This window comes from Macrobrachium rosenbergii, chromosome 26 (genome assembly GCF_040412425.1).
Source record: "Macrobrachium rosenbergii isolate ZJJX-2024 chromosome 26, ASM4041242v1, whole genome shotgun sequence".
In the NCBI taxonomy this organism is placed as follows: Eukaryota; Metazoa; Arthropoda; class Malacostraca; order Decapoda; family Palaemonidae; genus Macrobrachium; species Macrobrachium rosenbergii.
The window spans coordinates 41135621-41156887 of NC_089766.1; the positions used below are offsets into that span (position 1 = coordinate 41135621).

The window sequence follows — 21267 nt, forward strand, 5'->3', positions numbered from 1 at the left end:
AGATATTGAGATGACATGGATAAAAAAGGGCAAGTAGGGGAGACTTAATGCCATTCCCTTGAGCAGCTTAGCCCAACTAAGCTGCTTAAAACAACCTTTCTAGTGGCAGATTAAGCTGCTGAATTGTCTTACCTTCGCAGGACCGGGGAAGAAGCAACCGAATCGCTGACCACCTGGCGAATGACACATCACTGGCACGACACGGCTGGAACCCTTAAAAGGAAGAGACAGCAGAAGCAGTGGGCAGTTAGTAGTGTGGGCAGGAGCCATGTAGTAACAGAGGAGGGGAAAGCCATACACGCAGGCGAGTTTACAGTTGCTGAGAGACCATTCATTCACCCCCGTCCGACTCCAGACAGTCATCCTCGAGGGCACCGCCACAGTATGATCGTCCCTCGTCCTTCTTCACCAGAGACCCGCTTCCCATAAGGTAAAGTGCGAGTAAAGACTTTTCAATCACGACCGTTTGCCCTTTAGAAAGTTTGGAGTACCAGCATTTCACTTCTGTCCTTGTGCCAGTTTATCTAGTGCCATTTCCAATGTCCTGTGTTCGAGTGTAAAGTGGTCATTCATTCCTCGAGTCTTTGGCAACCCCAGTGCAAACTCGAGTCATATTCGGTGTCATATTGTTCCTTTACTGGTGTGTAATGTGTAAATCTCTCTTGCAGAGGGACCTATTCACAGTGGACTCATCTTGGACTGTGCCTTGCCCTTAGTCAAGACTCCAGTAGAGGGATCTTCAGGCGTTGCAAGCCCTTTATCAATTTACTTATCCATTTTCCCTTCAGATGCTTTCTTTTGTAAATATACTTCTTTAATTTATCCCAAGTGTTTACGTAACATTTCCTTATGAAGTAGAGCCTTCAGCTCCTAAATTCACCCCTTTTTCTTATTTTTTTTACGATTTCCCTTTACGCAAGTCAGAACTCCAAGGCCAATTGAAAAAAGTTTCCGTTGCCGGCCTGTAAAAATACCTTAAACCCAGGGAAATATGCAAAAAAAAAAAAAAAAAAAAAAAATATATATATATATATATATATATATATATATATATATATATGTGTGTGTGTGTGTGTGTGTGTGTGTAACTGTAATAGTAACAATGCCCTCTTAACTTATGGCTTTGTAATGACAAACCCCCTCGATTTAGGACCACTTTGACGAGGTGAGGGCTCTTGAACCCTAGGAATCTGTTCCCAGTTTTGAGTCCAAGAGTCTCATGTACCATTCTGTGTTTCTTTGCATTAATCTTTGTGGAATTTTCTGCTTTTGCTAAAATTTATTGGACCTGATCAATAGGAAAATATATCATGACTGGGAATGGGTTTATATCCGAAGCTAAATAGTGGGAACTGTGGTAGGACCATCAACTGCCGAATAATATTTGGACCCAAGAGATATCAGACAGAACTATTCTTTAGGGCTGGACCACGGATTCCAGGCGGGTCTGGTTCTAAGGATAGAACTCTCGGCATTCTATCCGGTTTGCCCATTTGGAAGTCGGTTCTCACTTGTGCCATTGGTGGAAGAATAAACTCCATGAAAGGCTGATGATACCTTTTTAAGGTTTTCAGGTTTTTTTATTATCTTTATGAACAGTGACCGTAAGATTCAAGTACCTCTGGGCCCTTTGATGACACTGACTCTGCACAGTTAGCGACCCCTGAAACCGCCTCTAACATCCTTTGCCTAGAAAAAGAAAAAAAAAAAAATTCTTAATGTAATTACACTGGAACCATATGCTCCAGTACAGAACAAATCAAATAAAAGTAAATACCATCCTGACCCAACCTTGACTCACTTTGACTCCCTCTTTGGAAGTGGCAGTTGGTCAAGGTTTCTAACCTGAACTGACCAAAAAATATCAGCACTCAAATAGGAAAATTATCTATTGAGCAGACACTCTACGGCTGAAATGTCGTTTAGACAAATAAAAGAAAAGACATGGCTTATAGAAGCCACAACAAAAAGTCAGTCTGAAAATTACTTAACAATAAAAAATATAGATAACATAAATATATATATAAAAAAAAAACATGATACTATGAACAGTATTCAGGGTACCGTTGTACTTCCTCAGAATAATGACGAGCTAGTTGAAAAGAAAATACTTTTAAGACTCACTTAAAAAAAAAAGTTACCCCAAAGTACGGGATTGTAAACTATATGACCTGCCAAGGAGACAAATGAATAAGCACATCTTAAAAATTGCAAAAATAAAATTTGAAGGTCAAGATCCTACCTCAGAAAATAAAAATTTTAGGCCAAACCAAAGAAGTAAGACCATATGTCCCAAAGCCGCTACAGTGTCAAAATTGTAGTAAATATGGACACACACAAAAAATACTGTCGGAATGAACCTGCCACATAATGGAAATTCAGTGAACCAAAGTGTATAAACTGTGGGCAAGAATTCATGCAAGATCCAAGAATGTACGTACTATATATACAATACAGAGCTAAAAATATTACAAGAAAGAACTGGAATGTCTGTAAAAGAAGCTAAATTAGAATTGAAAGTGAGAGGAATTCAAGATCCGTCTAAGAAACGTACATGTTCTTCAATAACAAGAACCAATAATGAATAAAAAAAATGCATACACATAGAAATAACGGAACACAGAAAAGTAAATCTCAAGTAGAAATTACTGCTTTAGAAATAAAAACTAAAACAGTAAGGAATAAAGAACCAGGTACAAATGGGATGGATAATATTTTATCCAATTCATTTGAAATATTAACGCAAATAGGAACACAGGAGGATGCTACTACAGAAGTAACAGAAGAAGGTCGTGATGGAGTGGAAATTAAAGATAAAAAAAGGCCTTTGGAGAGAACACCACCCAAAACGAAAAAAAACCAACTATGATTAGTGCAACATCGGTTAAACCAAAGTCAAAGGGTATGAAGAAGGAACAAAAACAAACTAAGAATATACCTTTATCTCCTAAAATAATAGTACAACCTATGGATACAGATATCCAAAACACTGAAGTTAAAGATAACAATGATTATGTCAAGGGAGAAGAGATTACTCCTTCACCAATAATTGGCACAAGAGCAAATGAAAAAAAGAAACATACATGATAATACTTGTGGATGTAACGATTGTTTCATTGAATTATGCAATAGCAACAAAAACATAACAAAAGATGGTTTAACAAACATTATAAGAAATTTTATGAAATATAGAAAAAAAGAAACCACGGATTTGAGTAACCATGAAAAAGGGTGCATGTGCATTGAGCACTTAGTATATTATAAAGAAAAACAAATGAATGTCGTGAGTAAATTATTAGAACAAATCCAAATTGATACTACAATAAAAGAGAGTAAAACTCGACCGCAATAACAAAATATTTTCAATAGTTATATTATACAATGGTCTACAGACCAGATTACACCTAGGAGAAGTACAACGGTTATTAAAAGAATATGAACCAATGATATTATGTTTACAACATGTCAACAAAACTGTGTCAACAATAGGTAAATATACCTTAGCATCAACATCACGGGAGGAAGAAGGAAATTTAGTACCATTTGAATATTTAAAAGACCATAATGAAACTAATAAATTTCTTGTTGATTTCATTACAAATGCTGCAGATAAAGCAATACCAAAATCAAAATCTCATCCAACAAAACACAAAGTCCCATGGTTGTCTGAAAAACTAACAGAATTGATAAAAATAAAACACCAAATTGGAAGACGATTAGATAATTCGAATAGAAAATTCAGTAAAATAAACAAAACATTACCGATATTAGAAAGAACTTTACAAAAGCTGACTATATTACTATTAGAAATTGAAACATTAAAACCTCTATATAACAAAATATCTGAAAAATTAAAAAGAGAAGCAATTCAAGGAGGAATCATTTCATGGAGGAAATATGTATCAGATCTCTCTAATAATACTCCCTTGCAAAAATATGGGAAAAATTCAGGAAAATAAATGGTACCCATGTTAAACCACCTAGACATACCACAATAAAAGATGGGAAAAGAATACTTGATCCTGAAGAAATAAATAATGTAATAGGAGAAAATTTAGCAAAAGTAAATAGTGACAAAAATTTGGATGAGCGTTTCCTCACAAAGAAAAATAGTATAGAATTAATAACAATAAATTTTGAAGCAATAGAAGATACATATTATAATTAAAAATTTAATATGGAAGAGTTAGAATTTGCTCTGTTGAACAGCAATAAATCTACCCCTGGAGGTGACAGTATTTGTCTTGAAATGATCTGCCATTTAGCACCTTTGGCAAAGACATACTTATTAGTTTTATAACCACTTATGGCTTCAAAATTTATTTCCTAATGAATGGCGTAAATCTATTATTACTCCTATCCCCAAACCTGAGAAAGATCCCAGTAATGTAAATAATTACAGACCAATTTCTTTAACTAGTTTAAGCAAATTACTAGAAAAAATGGTAAATGCTCGACTGACATGGCACATTCGAGAAAATAAAATTCTGACTCCACTCAATTTGGGTCACAATGTAATAGATCTACACTGGATTCTTTGTCTAACTTGGAAGACCACATGCGAAGAGGATTTGAACGAAAACAAATTACTATAGCTGTGTTTTTTGACACTGAAAAGGCATATGATATTACATGGAAATATGCAATATTAAAAACCTTAACTAAAAACAGCACCTGTGGACATTTACCTAGGTTTATCCAAAACTTTCTGACAAATCGCACTTTTCAAGTGAGAATTGATGATGTATTGTCAAGTATATTTCCACTTGAAAATGGAAGTGTCCTTAGTGGCACACTATTTACTTTAGCAATAAATTATATTAGTAATAATCTACCTGTTGGAATTAAAAGTAACTTGTATATGGATGATTTTGCCATATGTTATTCAGCATCTCGCATAAAACATGCAGAGCGAATCATTAATAAAACTATAATAAAAATAGATGAATGGGTAATGTTTTATAGAAATAAAAAGTGGAAAAAATGCGAAGAAATAGATTTTAAAATCAGAAATCATTCCATTCCAATTGGCCAAACAGCAAAATCTTTGGGGTTAGTATTTGATACTCAATTGAACTGGAAAGCCCACATAGCATACATGAAATCAAAATGTAAAAGAGCATTAAACCTAATTAGAAAACTATCGAACACTACTTGGGGAGCCGGTAGATATACCCTTACTGTACTGTATAAAGCAACAGTGCTCTCTGTCATTGATTATTGGAAGTGAAATATATGGCTCGGCATCAGACGCAACGGTAGAAACGTTAGACTCGTTCATAATGAAGGCCTTAGAATATGTTCAGGAGCTTTTCGATCATCATCAACGTCTTCTTTACAAGTTGAATGTGGTGAACTACCTCTGTCTCTCCATAGAGAGCTAGTAACAATGAAGAGTGCTCTGAGAATTCAAACAAATGGTTCTCCAACCAAAAAATTATTTGGATTAAGAGATGTGTTCATAAATAGTCATCCACCTCTTTTCCCAATTAGAGCTAGAAGATTGTTTGAGTCGCTAAATTTAAATGTAAAATTACCTTTAATATTAAAATTACCTCCTCCTTGGACAATGAATAAAATGAGACTATGTACACACTTGAAATGTTTATCAAAAAGTCATTCATATACTCCAGAATACCATAGACAGCATTCAGTTGAACATATAATCCGAAAAGGTCCACATTACGCAATATACACCGATGGATCTAAGTCACAATACGGAGTGGGATATGCTGCATTATCCACGGACAAAACGTATCAGTTATCTCTACCAGACAATGCCTCAGCATTCACAGCTGAGTTGTGTGCAATAGTATCAGCCATAAAAATAATAGAGAAGCCTCATGTAATAATTTTGTGATTTATAGCGACTCCAGAAGCGCTATAGAAGCTATTCAAAGCTCTTTTTAAACACGAAGCCGATTCCGACCGATTTCTTGATTTTGCCAATGCCTGTCATAGCAGCATCACTTTTACCTTGGAGAAGGAACAGGATTCTAAACTGGCCTTTTTAGATATTTTGATTTTCAAAGAAAATTGCCGTTTCAATACCACTGTTTTTAGAAAAAGAACGTTTACTGGTCTTGGGTCAAACTTTTATAGCTCCTGCTTTTTTAATTTCAAACTTAACTCTGTCCGCACTCTCATACACCGTGCTTTAACTCTCACTTCTAGTTGGCCCCTTTTTCATGAAGAAATCCTTTTCCTGCAACAATACTTTAATAATAATTGCTTTCCACACAAAACTTTCTATAGACTCCTTTCCAGACTATTGTACAGATCATTCAGCCCTACAGCAAACTTTAATGTCCCTAAACTCCCTATATAAGCTGTTTTCCCATTTTTACATGATGATAGCTTTAGAAGGGATTTCATTAGGATCGTTCAGAGGTACTTTGGGGCCATTGACATCAAACTCATCCCAAAAAATCCAAAGACAATCGGCTCACTCTTGGGGTTTAAAGATCGGCTCTGCCCTTTGATGCCGTCTGGTGTTGTTTATGAATATACTTGTCCCAGATGTAGTCTGGGAACATACGTTGGATCCACCAGGCGGCTTCTCAGGGTCAGAGCCGACTCTCATAAGGGGGTGAGTTATAGAACTGGATGCCGACTCTCCAATCCAGAGCTATCCTGCATAAGAAATCATGCCACCAAGTGCAAAACACAGATAAATTATGATGATTTTAAAGTTATTGGCCAAGCACAGAACCAGCAGAAACTTCAGATACTTGAGTCTTTAAACATTAAACTGCGGGTTCCCTCATTAAACACGCAAACTGCCTCAATTCCATTGTTTTTGTCATAGGTCATTACTATTTGTGCCTCTGATCTTTTTGTTTTGTTTTTTCTGTATATATTTTTCTTTTACTGTTAGTGTGGTTGTGTCATTTGCATTGTAAGATTAGCATCTTCTGCTTTTTTTATAAGTATATTACTGTCTTTGTTTGTTTCTCCATTCTTTGAAAAAATTCCTCTTAAAATTAGACAATTTTTTATTCATTTTTTTATTTACTTGGAGAGTTTTGTGATTTTGCTATTTTTAATGTGCTCTTGTGTAACCATATGCGTCCGTATGTAACGTGATTTTATGCTTTGTGTGTATGTATTTAAGTGTGCTCTAGTGTGTGTAATTTTAAACAGCCTTTATAGATTTTTAATTATTTTGTTTTAACGTAATTCAGTTTTAGCCATTCAGGGCTTTTATTAATTTATTTGATTTTCCATAGAATTCCCTGATGATGTGAATATGAATCACGAAACGTAGGAAGTAATAAAGGAAGTGTGAATCTTCAGAGTATTCCTGCCCTTGACTACAATTTATGTATGTGCATCGAATCTGCCAGATTTGTGATATATATATATATATATATATATATATATATATATATATATATATATATATATATATATATATATATATATATATATATATATATATATATACATATACACACACACACACACACACACACATATATATATATATATATATATATATATATATATATATATATATATATATATATATATATATATATATATATATATATATATATATATATATATATATATATATATATATATATATATATATACATATACATATACATATACATATACATATACATATGCATGTGTGTCTGTGTGGCTGTGTATGCGCGTGCGCATGTGTCTTTTACACTCACATAACACAAGGCTTTTTAATGTGTCTCCAGATATTGTGCGGCATTGCAGTTATTTAATTTTATGTAGTCTTGATATAGACTCAGTGAAGAAAAGAACGCAGAATTCTGGGTTCATGCTCATATGGAATCTTATTTTGGTGAAGTAGAATGTTTTTCTTTTTCGTGTAATAATGAATGCTGATGCTCTCATACTCTTCTTTGATTTTGATCCTATTTGACATATCTCTTAATAAACTGTTCTACTGATTTTTCTGTTCATGAATGTGCACATTTTTCTTTTTGCAGGAGTTCCCTTGTACGGAAGAGCTGAGGCAGAAAAAGAAGAGCTAAAACAGCCAATTGAGCTACAGGTTAGAATCTTGATTTGGATCCTTTTCGTCATCCTGCTGCAGGAAATGCAGAGTCAAGTGCTCAAACAATAGATAGGATTCATTCGTTGCATGAGAGTTTTGGAAAAGCTCATGGTTCAAGATTAAAATGTTTGTGATTAGTTGCGAATAGATTTTTCAATATTGTCTTAAATGATAGTCAACTTTCTTTTGTCTTATTTTCTTATATATTTCTCAGTTATTCACAAAGTTAGCGTTTTTCAAAGACGTTATTCATTTGCCTTCACTTCCAAAGGAGCTCATCTTGAGCCTTTATTGTCAAAGGCAGTATCATTCGTTTTCATTTTTGCAATCTAATTTAGCAACAGGCTTTGCGGACCATTACAAATTCAGCATCACTCTAAGGAAAAGTTCTCCTGAGTTAGTGATGAGGCTCACTGGACTATTTTAATAGCAGCCACCTGAAAGAATTAAACTTAACGCAGACCATAATAATTTTTTAAACTTTCTGGTAGGAAGAGCTTTTCTCTTTCGAAAATGAAAACAAACCAAATATTCGGTTGCGAAAATGCAACACTCTGGCATGCTTCTTCAGTTGGATGCGTAACGGTAGAGGAATTATCATTCCTTACGATGTACTAAAAAATCAAATATTACTTGTCTTTCATTTGGTGTGAATGAAGGAGAAAATACTGGGATACATTTTGCTTTTCCTCTGGTTCCAGATGGAAATATTTCATAAAACACTCTTTAGCTCTTTGACGTTTTGATTTGAAATGGTGGTTTTAAACCTTAGATTGATTTCTATAGAACATGATGATGTTTTTGTTGAACCTTTCCAAAGACATAATCCCGATGTTTAAAGAATCGTGTGAAGTGAAAGGAAATAAAAAATGCATAGTAGATTTTGGGTTTGAATAAATTTGATAGAAGTAATGGGATCGTACAGACATAATGCATAAATTTGTTTGAGGGATTGTATAGTCATGATACGTAAATCTGAGAGAAATATTAAGGATTTCATAGACATATTAACTAAACTTTTTAAAAGTAACTGGGATGCGTCTACATAATATATAAACTTTCTAGAGTCAATAAGGACTTCGTAGATAAATTCACTGGGGATTGCATTGACTTGATACATAAATCTGATAGAGTAATACGGACTGCATGGACACAACACAAACTGGAAGCAGTAATGGAGATTGCATGGTCATAATACTCAAGTATGGTAGTGGTAAAGGATTGTAAAGATATAACAATCAAATTTAATGGAGGTAATAGGGATTCCAGAGACAATACATAAAGTTGACAGAGATAATAAGGACTGCATAGACGTAACACATAAATTTGTTAGAGGTAATAAGGACTGCAAAGACATAGGTAGCAAGGATTACATAGACATGATACATAGATTTGATGGAGGTAACAGAGACTCATAGACATGAGATATAAATCTGATAGAAATAATGACTGTGTAGAAGAAATGCAGAAATTTAAGAAAGGTAATAATGGTCACAGATAAAAAGTACGCAGATCTGGAGGTTTCAGGGACTGCAGAGACAGAATACATACTGTTTTCAGTGAGTCATTTCCACTGAGGTTGCTAGACCTGTGGATGTTTGATGGGTACATGTACCCACAGTATCTGACTTCTCTTGGTGGCCAACAATGAAAGCATTGACCAGACACAACGTTCCCTAACTAATGTTGCAACTCCGGAGAAGAAAAATGAAGCATTGATCAGTACAAGGTTCATATACTCATCTGCGGAAAAGTGGCACAACGTCCGCCACTTGATAATTATATATATACTGCAGTGGTATAACGAACGCTCAGTACCCCGTCCACTTCTTCGTTTAACATGCTTTTTCCCATTTTTCATATGGGGTAAGCCCGATGCCTTCTTTTGAAGGACATTGATTTGGTGTTGGGGTAGGCCATAGCCTCGATCGGCTGCCTTGCCTGACATCGCTTAGACCACGGTAGCACATGTGTATATGTATCATGCCAAATCCCTAGCTCCCTTTCCCCTAGCAACGAGGAGACGTGAGCGGTTTAGGCTGACAGTTCGAGACATGTAAGGCGTCTGTTATGTTTTTTTTTTAGAAGATGTTGAAGTGGCTTTGTTTGTGTGTGTATTAGTCTGTAACACCCATTTGCTTTCAGCAATCCTATCCGTTGATTACATACATAATCCCAAGCAGTCTACACAGATAGCAAAGTGTCTGCCCTCTGACCGGCCAGCTACGGATTTGAACCTGCGACACAGACTTCTTATGAAGTCCGAGTCTGCTGCTCTACTGACCGAGCCATCCAGGCTTCCGCTCATTACCCCGTCGACCTTCCTGCAAAAGTCTTCCGCACTCATTCTGCCTGGATATTAAGTGCCATCTTAACCTTCTACTCCATATATATATATATATATATATATATATATATATATATATATATATATATATATATATATATATATATATATATATATATATATATATATATATATACCTTTTATTTTCCAATGGCGCATTGATAACAAAATTAAGATTACCCCATATTAGAAATGATATGCGAAATCAAGAACATAAATTTCCTGAAAGGCAAAACAGTTAAAGAGAAGTAGTTATCGAAATTGTTATACAAAAGGAACGATTGATGAATATCCAACAGCTTGTCTTATTTTTAAATTCTCCAAACCCGGTCAGTCATTTGTCCATCTTAAATGAAACATTCATTGGTCATGTTCATATTTCCAAAGTTGCGAAGAAACCCTCAACTTTTGATGTATCTCGCACTGTAGAACTTTCAAATCTTATCTAAATGCAGGTCACAAGGATGGACAACCCTCGCATGCCAAGCTGGTCTCTAAAAGTTTTACTGGATTTTTCCGTGTAATTTACTTTCTATAATAGCAACATGTACTTAGGGCAATTTAAAGCTGAGTAGTTATAATTTGTCTTGACATATTAAAAAAGACGAATATAAAACAAATCAAGGGCCCATAAGACCAGTAGTAGTTTGTGATATTAGGAATTTGTAAAGTTTGCGGCCCATAAAGAATATTTACCAAAAAATTAAAATACTAAAGGTACAGACATTTTTTGCATCTTGCAAGACGCAAGTTTTTTATGCAAGGTCTCTTTGAATTTATATACTCATTATGATTTTAAAAACTCTGAAGTTTACCATAGAACATTAATCAAGAGTAAGGTAAAATTGCTATATAAAATTTTGCATCGCACAAAACTGATTAAACTTGCTTACATAGTAGATTTCCATTTTTATCGGTTATTGGGCACCTACGCAAAAAATTCTAAAGAAAAAGAACACAAACCTAATGATATAGGACCGTAAAATTTCACTTTGGGTGTCTGAAAATTGTTAATTGTAATTTTCTTTGATTTACCATTGTAGAGTTTTTTTTTCATGTAGTGGAGCAGATAAGCCATACAATCGTTCATTAGATGACACAACATGAATTTGACAGAAATACTTATTGAGGGATAGAACTTTAAGAAAAAAGTGCTAGCCACCTGAAATTCCCTTAGATGGCTACTTTCCAAGATGGCCGCCATATGATGATTATCGTGAAGAAATGCCAATGTATTTTTGCATAAATAGCCGAAGTTCAATCATTATTGTGATAAATTACGGGTTCTTTGCCATAGAACTGCAGACTTAACTTGGGAGAACAGTCCTTACCATTCAGGAATCCAATTTGTCAGTCATTTTCCAAGATGGCCGCCAGGTAAGCCTAATATGCAAAATAATCTAACTTTCTTGGTATTTCTACATATTTGTCCATATAACTTGATTTCTATGAGTATTTATAGCCATTTGTTCATAGATATAATTAAAGAAAAATATATATATGACAAATATACTACTGTGCACTTCAGGACAGTGTCCGATAGATTTTCGTAGATAAAATCTTTACAGAGCATCGAATATGGATAGTATTTTGAAAATAGCTATATGAAGCCACAGCCTAATTGGCAAAAATATGCAGTTATGTCTAAATGTGGATAATTAAGGCACTTATCAGAGTAAATCAAAGAAATTTAAAAGGAAATTTAGCTAAATTTAGTGAGCACCCATAGAGGGGCTAGTTGTGACGTAAACTATGAAATCAGATGTAACAGCAGGGTTCCCAGGAGTGTGATAATGATTGCAGAAACACAAATATTTGACCCTCTTGTACAATAAGCAACACCTTGAGTAGGACATGCGCTAATTATCGAAATTTTATTTTCTCTATTTCCATCGAAAATTCCGTTAATGGGAATCTTGTGGGTTAATTCCTGTGATGTACTGAAATATATAAGAGGGCATTGTGGCTATTACAATTACATATGTATCTGGTAAAAAGTGACTAGTAGATTGTACCCATATATTTCAACTTAAAAACCAATAAAAACGATTGCCCACTTGGCTACGATGGTGAGGATAGGTCTATTCCAGCTCTAATAAATATATATGAAAACGACAGGTATATGTATGTAGGAGAGGCAATAGACTTTTGTCCTTCTCGTGGTCGGGTCGACAACGTGACTTTGTTGTGATTTCTTGCACTTGAGTCTTAAGGCTTTGCAGTAACAAGCGTATCCAAAAAAACGCGAAGAATTCAAGAAGTTAAGAGGGCATTGTGGCCATATACATATAATATATATATATATATATATATATATATATATATATATATATATATATATATATATATATATATATATATATATATATATATATATATATATATATATATATATATATTGTCAAGATGCGTATCAAGTATCTCAAAATTCAAAAGTTTACCTCACTTCAGCCAGATACCTGAACTCTCATAACAATAGGAAATTACGACTGAGTACTCTAAAGGTAACAGTGATCCCTTAAAAAACTTATTAATCACTTGAAAAATCAAACTCAATTTATCAGAATATGTGTGAAGTATCAACAATTAAACAAGAAATATTCTAGGGTAAAAGGGCATCGCTCCATCAAATAACTTTAACTGTTTCCCTGGTCTTAACTCACTTTAGCGCTAAAAGAACAAAACATTTTATCACTTTGCCTTATGCACACACAATTAATCCTATTCACTGGTGGTCAGTAAATGAAACACTGTTTTTTTTAAATATTAAATACAAAAATTTATTTTTAAATTCAAAATTAATAATTAGAGTTCACAATCTGAAAAATTTACTGTTACTTGAAAATAACACAAAACTTAATTAATTCTTGAATTAAATTATATAACAAAATTAATTCACAAAAACTTCAATTTATCAGGAATTTAAATTAATCAAGCAAAATTTAAACTATCAAGAATTACTCAAGATTTGAAAAGAAAATCTTAATAAATGAAAATTAAATCAAGAAATATTTAAAATGCTACGTAAATAAATGTTACATCACAAACATAAAAAAATGTGAAAACATGAAGATTGCAAACACAAGAACACACGAAAATACACAAAATATTTATCAGTAACAATTTCACTGAAGCAAAATTTCCCTAACTTATTATACCATGGTATTAATAAGTAAAATTCACGTTACCTTACAGAACCTTGTGAAAATTTTTGTAAAATCACTTGCTGCAGCTGCTTTTCCACAAAACACACTTTTAATAAGGTGGCGTTACAGTTCGTATACCTTTTTCCTACCCTCAGATCTCAAAAAAGACTAACACCAGTGACCACAAGATTCTACGTTAATAACTCCTCTCTTTTGAAGAAAGAGAGATAGTGAACTAGACAGGTCGGTCTCAAGAATAAGAATGAAACAGATTTCAGGATTCCAGTAGCACATGAAATTATTACACGGCGTCATTAAGGCATTTTGGTTACGAGATACCAAATGAGAAATTTCTAGAAGGAAGGTGATGTCACTCCCAGCAAAACGTTTTGAATGCAGTTGTAAAGTCCCCGCTCAACGGGTTTTCTATCGTGAACCTCCCGTTTTCTACAGTGCCTTTCCCATGAACTTAGGCCACACTAAATAGCCACATTTTATCTTTGTAAAATTGTATCTGTTACTTGTTCATTTGTGCCTGTTTACATTGTACATATGTAAGAACATTATTGTGTCCATTCTTGTAATTTTATTTTTGCATGTTATTTTTATTTACCTGTCCTGTTTCGCATTGAGCACATTTGACCTTTGGTCACCTGTATCCTATTGTATGTCTTTGTATGACGTCCGCATGCCGCTTTATAAGTGGCCTGCTCTCTCAATAAAATAGCAGTACATTCCTCCTGCTCTCTTCTTTAGCACCTCTTACAGTGGTGACCCCGGAGCGGTTCCCGGAGCCATTAGCGGACCCATACGGCGACCTAGTTTTGGCTCCATGAACTACCCCCACGCCCTTAACGGACTAAACGCGGCGCTTTAACAGAGCGCTCAGGTGTACCGACTCTCGTCGGCAGATCACAGGCGTCATTAGCGGACCCACACGGCGCACTCCCAAGCGCATATTGACGCGAGTGTAACCCACTCCAAGTGAGAGTGCAGAAGCGAGTATGGATGCGGACATTCCCTCCCACATACAAATAACCACGAACTTCGCGGACTCTGAAGTTTCCCTCGCGCAAAACCCACTCGCGCCCTCCCCCACACCAAGGCTTACGCGCTCCTCCACATTGGTACCCGCTCCTCGCATGCTGCCCATCCTGATGGACCAAGCCAGATCAGCCCTCGCCATAAAGCTGCCTCCCTTCACGCACAGCAACCTGTCATGGCTCTACAGGGTCGAAGGGCAGTTCAGGCTGGCGGGACTTTCCGACGAGGTGTTGCAGGCAGACACCGTGATAAATGCCCTCCCAGAAGAGGTCTACAGGAAGATCGCCCCATGGGTGTCTGCCGCATGTCCCACCACCTACCAAAAGTTGAAGGCCTCTCTTATCGAGACCTTCTCCTTGCCCATCTCCGATAGGGCCACCCACGCCCTTGACCTCGCCAACAACCCCCGCCATGACCAGAACCTTCGGGAGACATGGAATGTGATCCAGGACCTCCTCATCTTACCCGGGATGGACGGTAGCGGCATGCAGTCGGAGATAAGCCTGACGAGGGAGATCTTCCCCGTCAGCTCCTCCTGGAGGTTCGGACCCAGATCCTCGAGCCTTATACCCTGCCGCTTGACACCTGATCAGGACGGCACAGCAGCTAACGGACTCCACGAGGGCAGCAAAGCGAGCATCCACGCCCGCACACCCAATCAACTCCCTCCAGCCAGAGGAGGCAGCAGAGGGGGAGATAAGCGCCGTCACCAGGAGGCGACCAACCTATCATCAGAAGAAGCAACCGCCGGGGCCTTGCTACTACCACCAGCGGTACAGCAAGGACACCCGGAACTGCCAACCCCCCTGCTCTTTTGCCCATCCAAAAAACGGAGGAGGTGGCGGCCAACAGCACGGGTCGCCATGGCAGCAGAGGAACCCAGGAGCTCAGGACCAGTAGGTTTTTATGTCTGCAACACCATCTCCGGCAGGATGATGCTGATCGACACTGGGGCCGTACGATCAGTCTTCTCGCCCTCCAGAGAGGACCACAAATGCCCGCCGGACCCGGCCGCCAACGGGTCCCCCATCCTCTCCTACAGCACCAAGCTCCTGTCGGTCTCCATCCTTGGCTGGAGGTACAACTGGAATTTCATAGAAGTGGACGTGAGGACCCCACTACTGGGCGCGGATTTCCTCGCCCACTTCGGCATGGCAGTCGACGTTGGTCACAAGTGCCTGTTGGACACCGACTCCTGCCAGTCCCTCCCTCTGGCGACGAGCCCCAGCGCAGCTGCCATCTGCTCCGTCACCCCGCACCAGTACGCCCAGCTGCTGAGGGAGTTCCCTTGCGTCTTCAAGCCCGAACTGTGTCAGGTGCCCGGGGACCCTTCCAAGCACGGAATCTACCACCACATTAAAACAAAGGGCCCCCCAACACACACAAAGTTTCGGAGGCTCCCCCCTTGGCGACTTCAGGAGGCCAAGGACGCTTTCACTGAGATGGAGCGTATGGGCATATGCAGGAAGGCCTCCAGCTCATGGGCCTCCCCCCTCTACATGGTGCAGAAATCAGATGGCTCCTGGAGACCCTGCGGCGACTACAGGCAGCTCAACCTCGCAACAGAACCAGATCACTACCCACTTCCAAACATGCAAGATCTCACGGCCTCTTTTCACGGGGCCAAAATATTTTCTAAATTAGATCTGTTGAAGTCCTACTTTGAGGTACCAGTAGCTCCAGAGGACATCCCCAAAACTGCCATCATCACGCCCTTTGGATCCTGCGTCTTCACCTTCTCCACCTTCAGCCTGCGAAATGCAGAGCAACCTTCCAGAGACTGATGGACAGCATCCTGTGGGACCTGAACTTCTGCATCTGTTATGTAGACGACATTCTGATTTTTTCCAGATCCCATAAAGAACACCTGCGACACAGCCGGAAGGTCCTGCAGCACCTGCAGGAGAACGGCCTCGTCGTCAGGTTCGATGAGGGCACCTTTGGAGTTGAAAAAGTCAACTTCCTGGGCCACGAGATATCCCCGGGGGGCTTCCGTCCACTTGCATTGAAGGTCGCAAATGTTGCCAGGTTCCCCACCCCTACCTCCGTCAAGGCCGTACAGGAATTCCTCAGGATGGTCAACTACTACAGGAGGTCCATCCCCGGGGTCGCGCACACCATGGCCCCCTGACGGAGATCCTGAAGGGCCACCTGAAGACCTTAGTGTGGGGCCCCGACCAACAGCGGGCCTTCTCCCTGATGAAGGCCGCCCTCGCCGAGGCAACCGCCTTGGACCACCAGGACCCCAACGCCCCCCTCCAGTTGACAACGGACGCCAGCAACGTCGCCTGTGGGGCCGTCCTGGAGCAGGTCGGCGACAGAGCCCGCCAGCCTATCGCCTTCTTCAGCAGGAAGTTCAGCCCTGCAGAGTCCTGCTGCGGCACCTTCGACAGGGAACTCTGCACAGTGTATCAGGCGGTACGTCACTTCAAGTTCCTCCTGGAGGGCATGCCCTTCACAAGCTGGACGGACCACCAGCCGCTGGTCCACGCCTTCACAAAGCAGGGGGACGCATGGTCTTCAAGGCAGCAGCAGCATCTTGCAGCCATCGCAGAGTTCACTTGCACAATCAAATACCTCCTCGGTTGGAAGAACCCTGTAACAGATGCCCTCTCGAGGATTGAGCTCAATGTGGTGCAGCTCGGGATCAACTACGAGGACCTCGCCCGGGAGCAGACCACCGACCCAGAGGTTCCAGCCTACTGCACCACCATCACGTCGCTCAGGTGGAAGGACGTGCCCCTCGCCCCTGCTGTGCGACATAAACACCAGCCACCCCCGCCCACTGGTACCCGCCTCCTGCCGCCATCTGGTGTTCGATGTTATCCATGGGCTGTCCCACCCCTGCAGCAGGACGACGGCCAAGCTGCTGGCAGAGAAGTTCATCTGGCATGGTATGTGGAAGGATGCGATGGGCTGGGCGAGGCAGTGCATCCAGTGCCAGACCAGCAAAGTAGGATGAAACACCGAGTTGGGGATGGGTGAGTTACCCCAGCTGGGGAGGCGATTTGGACACATCCATGTTGACGTGGTAGGCCCCCTTCCTCCATCAGGGGGGCCGAGGTATCTCCTGATGATCGCCGACCGCTCCACCAGGTGGCCCTAAGTGACGCCCATGCAACAAGCCACCGCCAGCGCGTGCGCCAAGGCCCTCCTTTCCGGCTGGATCAGCTGGTTCGGTGTCCTGGACCACATAACAACCAACAGAGGTCCAGCCTTCCTGTCCGAGCTGTGGACCACCCTAGCATGCCTGCTGGGGACCTTTCACCACAGCACCACCGCCTACAACCCTGCGGCCAACGGTTGGTAGAAAGATTCCACAGGTCCCTGAAGGCGTCCCTCATGGCCCGCTGCACCACCGAGGATTGGAAGTACCAGCTGTCTTGGGTCCACCCCGGGCTGAGGACCGCCCCCAGAGCCAACGGCAACCTGTCCGCAGCAGAAAAAGTCTATGTGATCCCCTCGTAGTCCCATGAGAGCACATCACGGTGGATCGCCACAACCTAACAGTCCAGAGGCTCCGTGACATGGTCGGAAAGTTCACCCCCTGCCAGCAGACATATACTGACAGGAAGTCGCCTTTCACGCCTCCCGGCCTGTCCTCCACTACCCACGTCTTCGTCAGGAACGATGCCGTCCGCCTGCCCTTAACCAGGCCCTACAGGGGGCCCTTCCACGTGCTGGAGAGGAACAGTAAAGCATTCCAGTTGGCCATCCACAGGAAGGACGACTGGGTGTCTATTGACCAACTCAAGCCCGCCCTGTTGGAGGAGGACATTGACAATACCACGCAGCGCCCTCTGCAGGACCCGTCACCCCTGCAGCCAGCCCAGCCCAAAAGGAAGTCGCGCAGATGCCCCAGAAGGTCCCGGACCCGGAAAGCGCCACAGCCAGCTGCTCCCGCTCACACAGAACTTGAGGGGGAGCATTGTAAAGTCCCTGCTCAACGGGTTTTCTATAGTGAACCTCTCGTTTTCTACGGTGCCTTTCCCATGAACTTAGTCATGCTTAATAGCCACATTTTATCTATGTAAAATTGTATGTTACTTATTCATTTGTGCGTGTTTATGTTGTACATGTGTCAGAACATTATTGTGTCCATTCTTGTAATTTTATTTTTACATGTTATTTGTATTTACCTGTCCTGTTTCGCATTGAGAACAACTGACCTCGGGTCACCTGTATCCTATTGTATGTCTTTGTATGACGTCTGCACGCTGCTTTATAAGCGGCCTGCTCTCTCAATAAAATAGCAGTACATGTCCTCCTGCTCTCTTCTTTAGCACCTCTCACACAGTCTTACAAAACATGACGTAACTGATCGAGACATGTATTCTTTCTCTCAAAGTGGTGTAAGTGACTCGAACAATGCACGAAACAATGTGAAATCACTCGTCTTATTCTTGTATGGGACACATCTTTTACAGAAACCTCTACACGATCGAAACATACGGCAATTGGCTAATTATGATTGATGTGCTTTATAAACGAGACGAAAAACTTAGTTGATTTCCTGAACAAATTGGAATTGTTATTCCAAACTGTCCTCGCATAACCCCAAAACAAAGCGCTCTCTCTTATCTCAGCTGATAATAACTGAATCGAAACAAGTCTTCGCTGAACGCACATGTGTTGCTCATACTATGTTACTATTAAAATTGTATTATCAACTCTAAATTATGCTATTAAGCTATTTAAATAATTAGTTCCTTTGAGATCTGATGCCGAACTAAATACGACACTTCAATAATCACTATCATTACACATAACACATGATAAATAGAAGAGTATAAATATATAAAAATATTGCATGATATACATATGACAAGGCAACATCATGAAATTCCTCCCCCTCCCCCAGAAAATTAGTTATCCCAGGTTTGAATTCAATGATTCACAACGGGATAAATAATCTGCTATGACATTATCTTTTTCTGAAATGTGTTTCACTTTTACATTATACAGTTGCAGGAATAAAAACCACCTGGTCAGTCTCATATTATTATTTTTCATCTTATTAATGAATGAGATTGGGTTATGGTCCGACAACACTAAAATTTCTTCATTCCTAGGTCGGTTCACATACACTTCAAACTTTTTCAATGCTGTGATTGATGCTAGAGTTTCTTTTTCTATAGCTGAGTAAGTTTTCTGATGCTTTTTCAACTTTGAAGACATGAAACATACAGGGTGCATAATACGGCTGTCATCTTCTTGAAGTACAACAGCTCCAATTCCACAGTCAGATGCATCAACTTAAATCACAAACTTCTCATTGAAGTCTGGAGCTTGAAGCACTGGTCTTCAAGTTAAAATGGCTTTAACCTTCTCACATGATTCTTGATGTTCTGGAGTCCAAACAAACTTTGTCTTCGGACTGGTTATGTCAGTTAAGGGAGCTACTACAGCAGAGAAATTCGGACAGAATCGGTGATAAGATCCAGCCATGCCCAAAAATCTTTGTAGCTGTTTCCTTGTAGCCTTACAGATACCTTCTACATTAGCGCCAATAGGAGCGAGGAGGCCTTGCCCAACTTCAAATCCTAGATACTGAACAGTTGCCCTTCCAAAATCAGTTTTTTGGAAGTTGATTGTTAGTCCTGCTTCCCGTAGTTTCTTGAACACTTTCCTTAATATCTTCAGATGTTTTCCCATGTATTAGAATAAATCACAATGTCATCAAGGTATGCACCCACTCCTTCTATTGATCCTAGCCCTTAAACACTAAAATTGTCTGTAAAATTTCTGTCCTCTTGAGTGGACGTACAGTACGTCAACTACAAAATGTTTTTTAAATATTCGCGGAAAAATAATTATATGCCTAGTTTGTGAAAGGTTTTAAATCACACACCTTGAGGGATGCTGGGAGTTCATGGATCACGCTGTTGTTTTGTTTAGAAGCGTGACCTAGCCAATTTCTTCCTTCCCGCACTAGAAAGCATCAGCGGCGCATCGTCGGAGAGCGATTTCTTGACGCATACATGTTTTGCAGAACTTTTGCGAGTGTTAGCGTATTTGTGACGCAACAGGACATTTGCAGAGATGTCCCAACGTCGTCAGGACCGTGAAAGGCGCATATTGCCTGTCGGTAGTGAGAGTGTGAGGCGAGTTTTAGACTGGGATGCTGGAGAGGGACCAAGCACCCAAGGTGACCCAGCTTCTCAATGCCGTGTTGTGCGGCCACGTGTGACCAAAGGGGACCAAGGACCACATCCCGTGCCTTTTACAACCCCTAGGAAGCATCGGGGTGTCTTGAGGGGCATCCGTAAGCATTTGGGAGGCCTCCAACAAAAGGACATTGACGAGTACTTGTTGGAGCTCTATCGAGTGCAGGTGGAAAGTCCTCATTTTGATGGCAGTTGGTCATCTAGTGATGAGGACATCACGCTTGATGTTAGCGATGACGAGTACTTGCCCCCAATGTCCGTACGGGAGCCACAGGAGGAAAGTGAACTTGAATTTAGTGGTTTCAGTGCATATGAGGGATAGTCTGAGGAGGAGGAGGAGGCCCCAATTGTGGCTGGTGGGGACGAGACGGAAAGTGATGGTGAAAGTGAGGGAGATGGGCCAGTGGGGAGGGTGGGAGTGTGAAGTCGTGCCTGCGCACGCACGGGCCCGTAGAAGGTCACAACGTCGTGGCAGCTTAGGTGAAGGCTGTTCGTCCGAAAGTGATGAGGGGAGGTTGGAGG

The 21267-nt window shown here is 40.1% G+C and overlaps 1 protein-coding gene across 3 annotated transcripts in view; it reads left to right on the forward strand.

The window, feature by feature from the left end:
* Positions 1–21267, forward strand: part of LOC136853137 (scoloptoxin SSD14-like) — a 342771-nt gene that overhangs the window by 201569 nt on the left and 119935 nt on the right. For 2 of the 3 annotated variants that reach the window (XM_067128438.1, XM_067128439.1), the window contains exon 3: positions 7974–8038. In XM_067128438.1, the coding sequence (XP_066984539.1) occupies positions 7974–8038 (65 nt within the window). Of the gene's footprint in view, positions 1–7718; positions 7826–7973; positions 8039–21267 lie in introns of those variants that run through there. The other variant, XM_067128440.1, reaches the window with a different exon arrangement.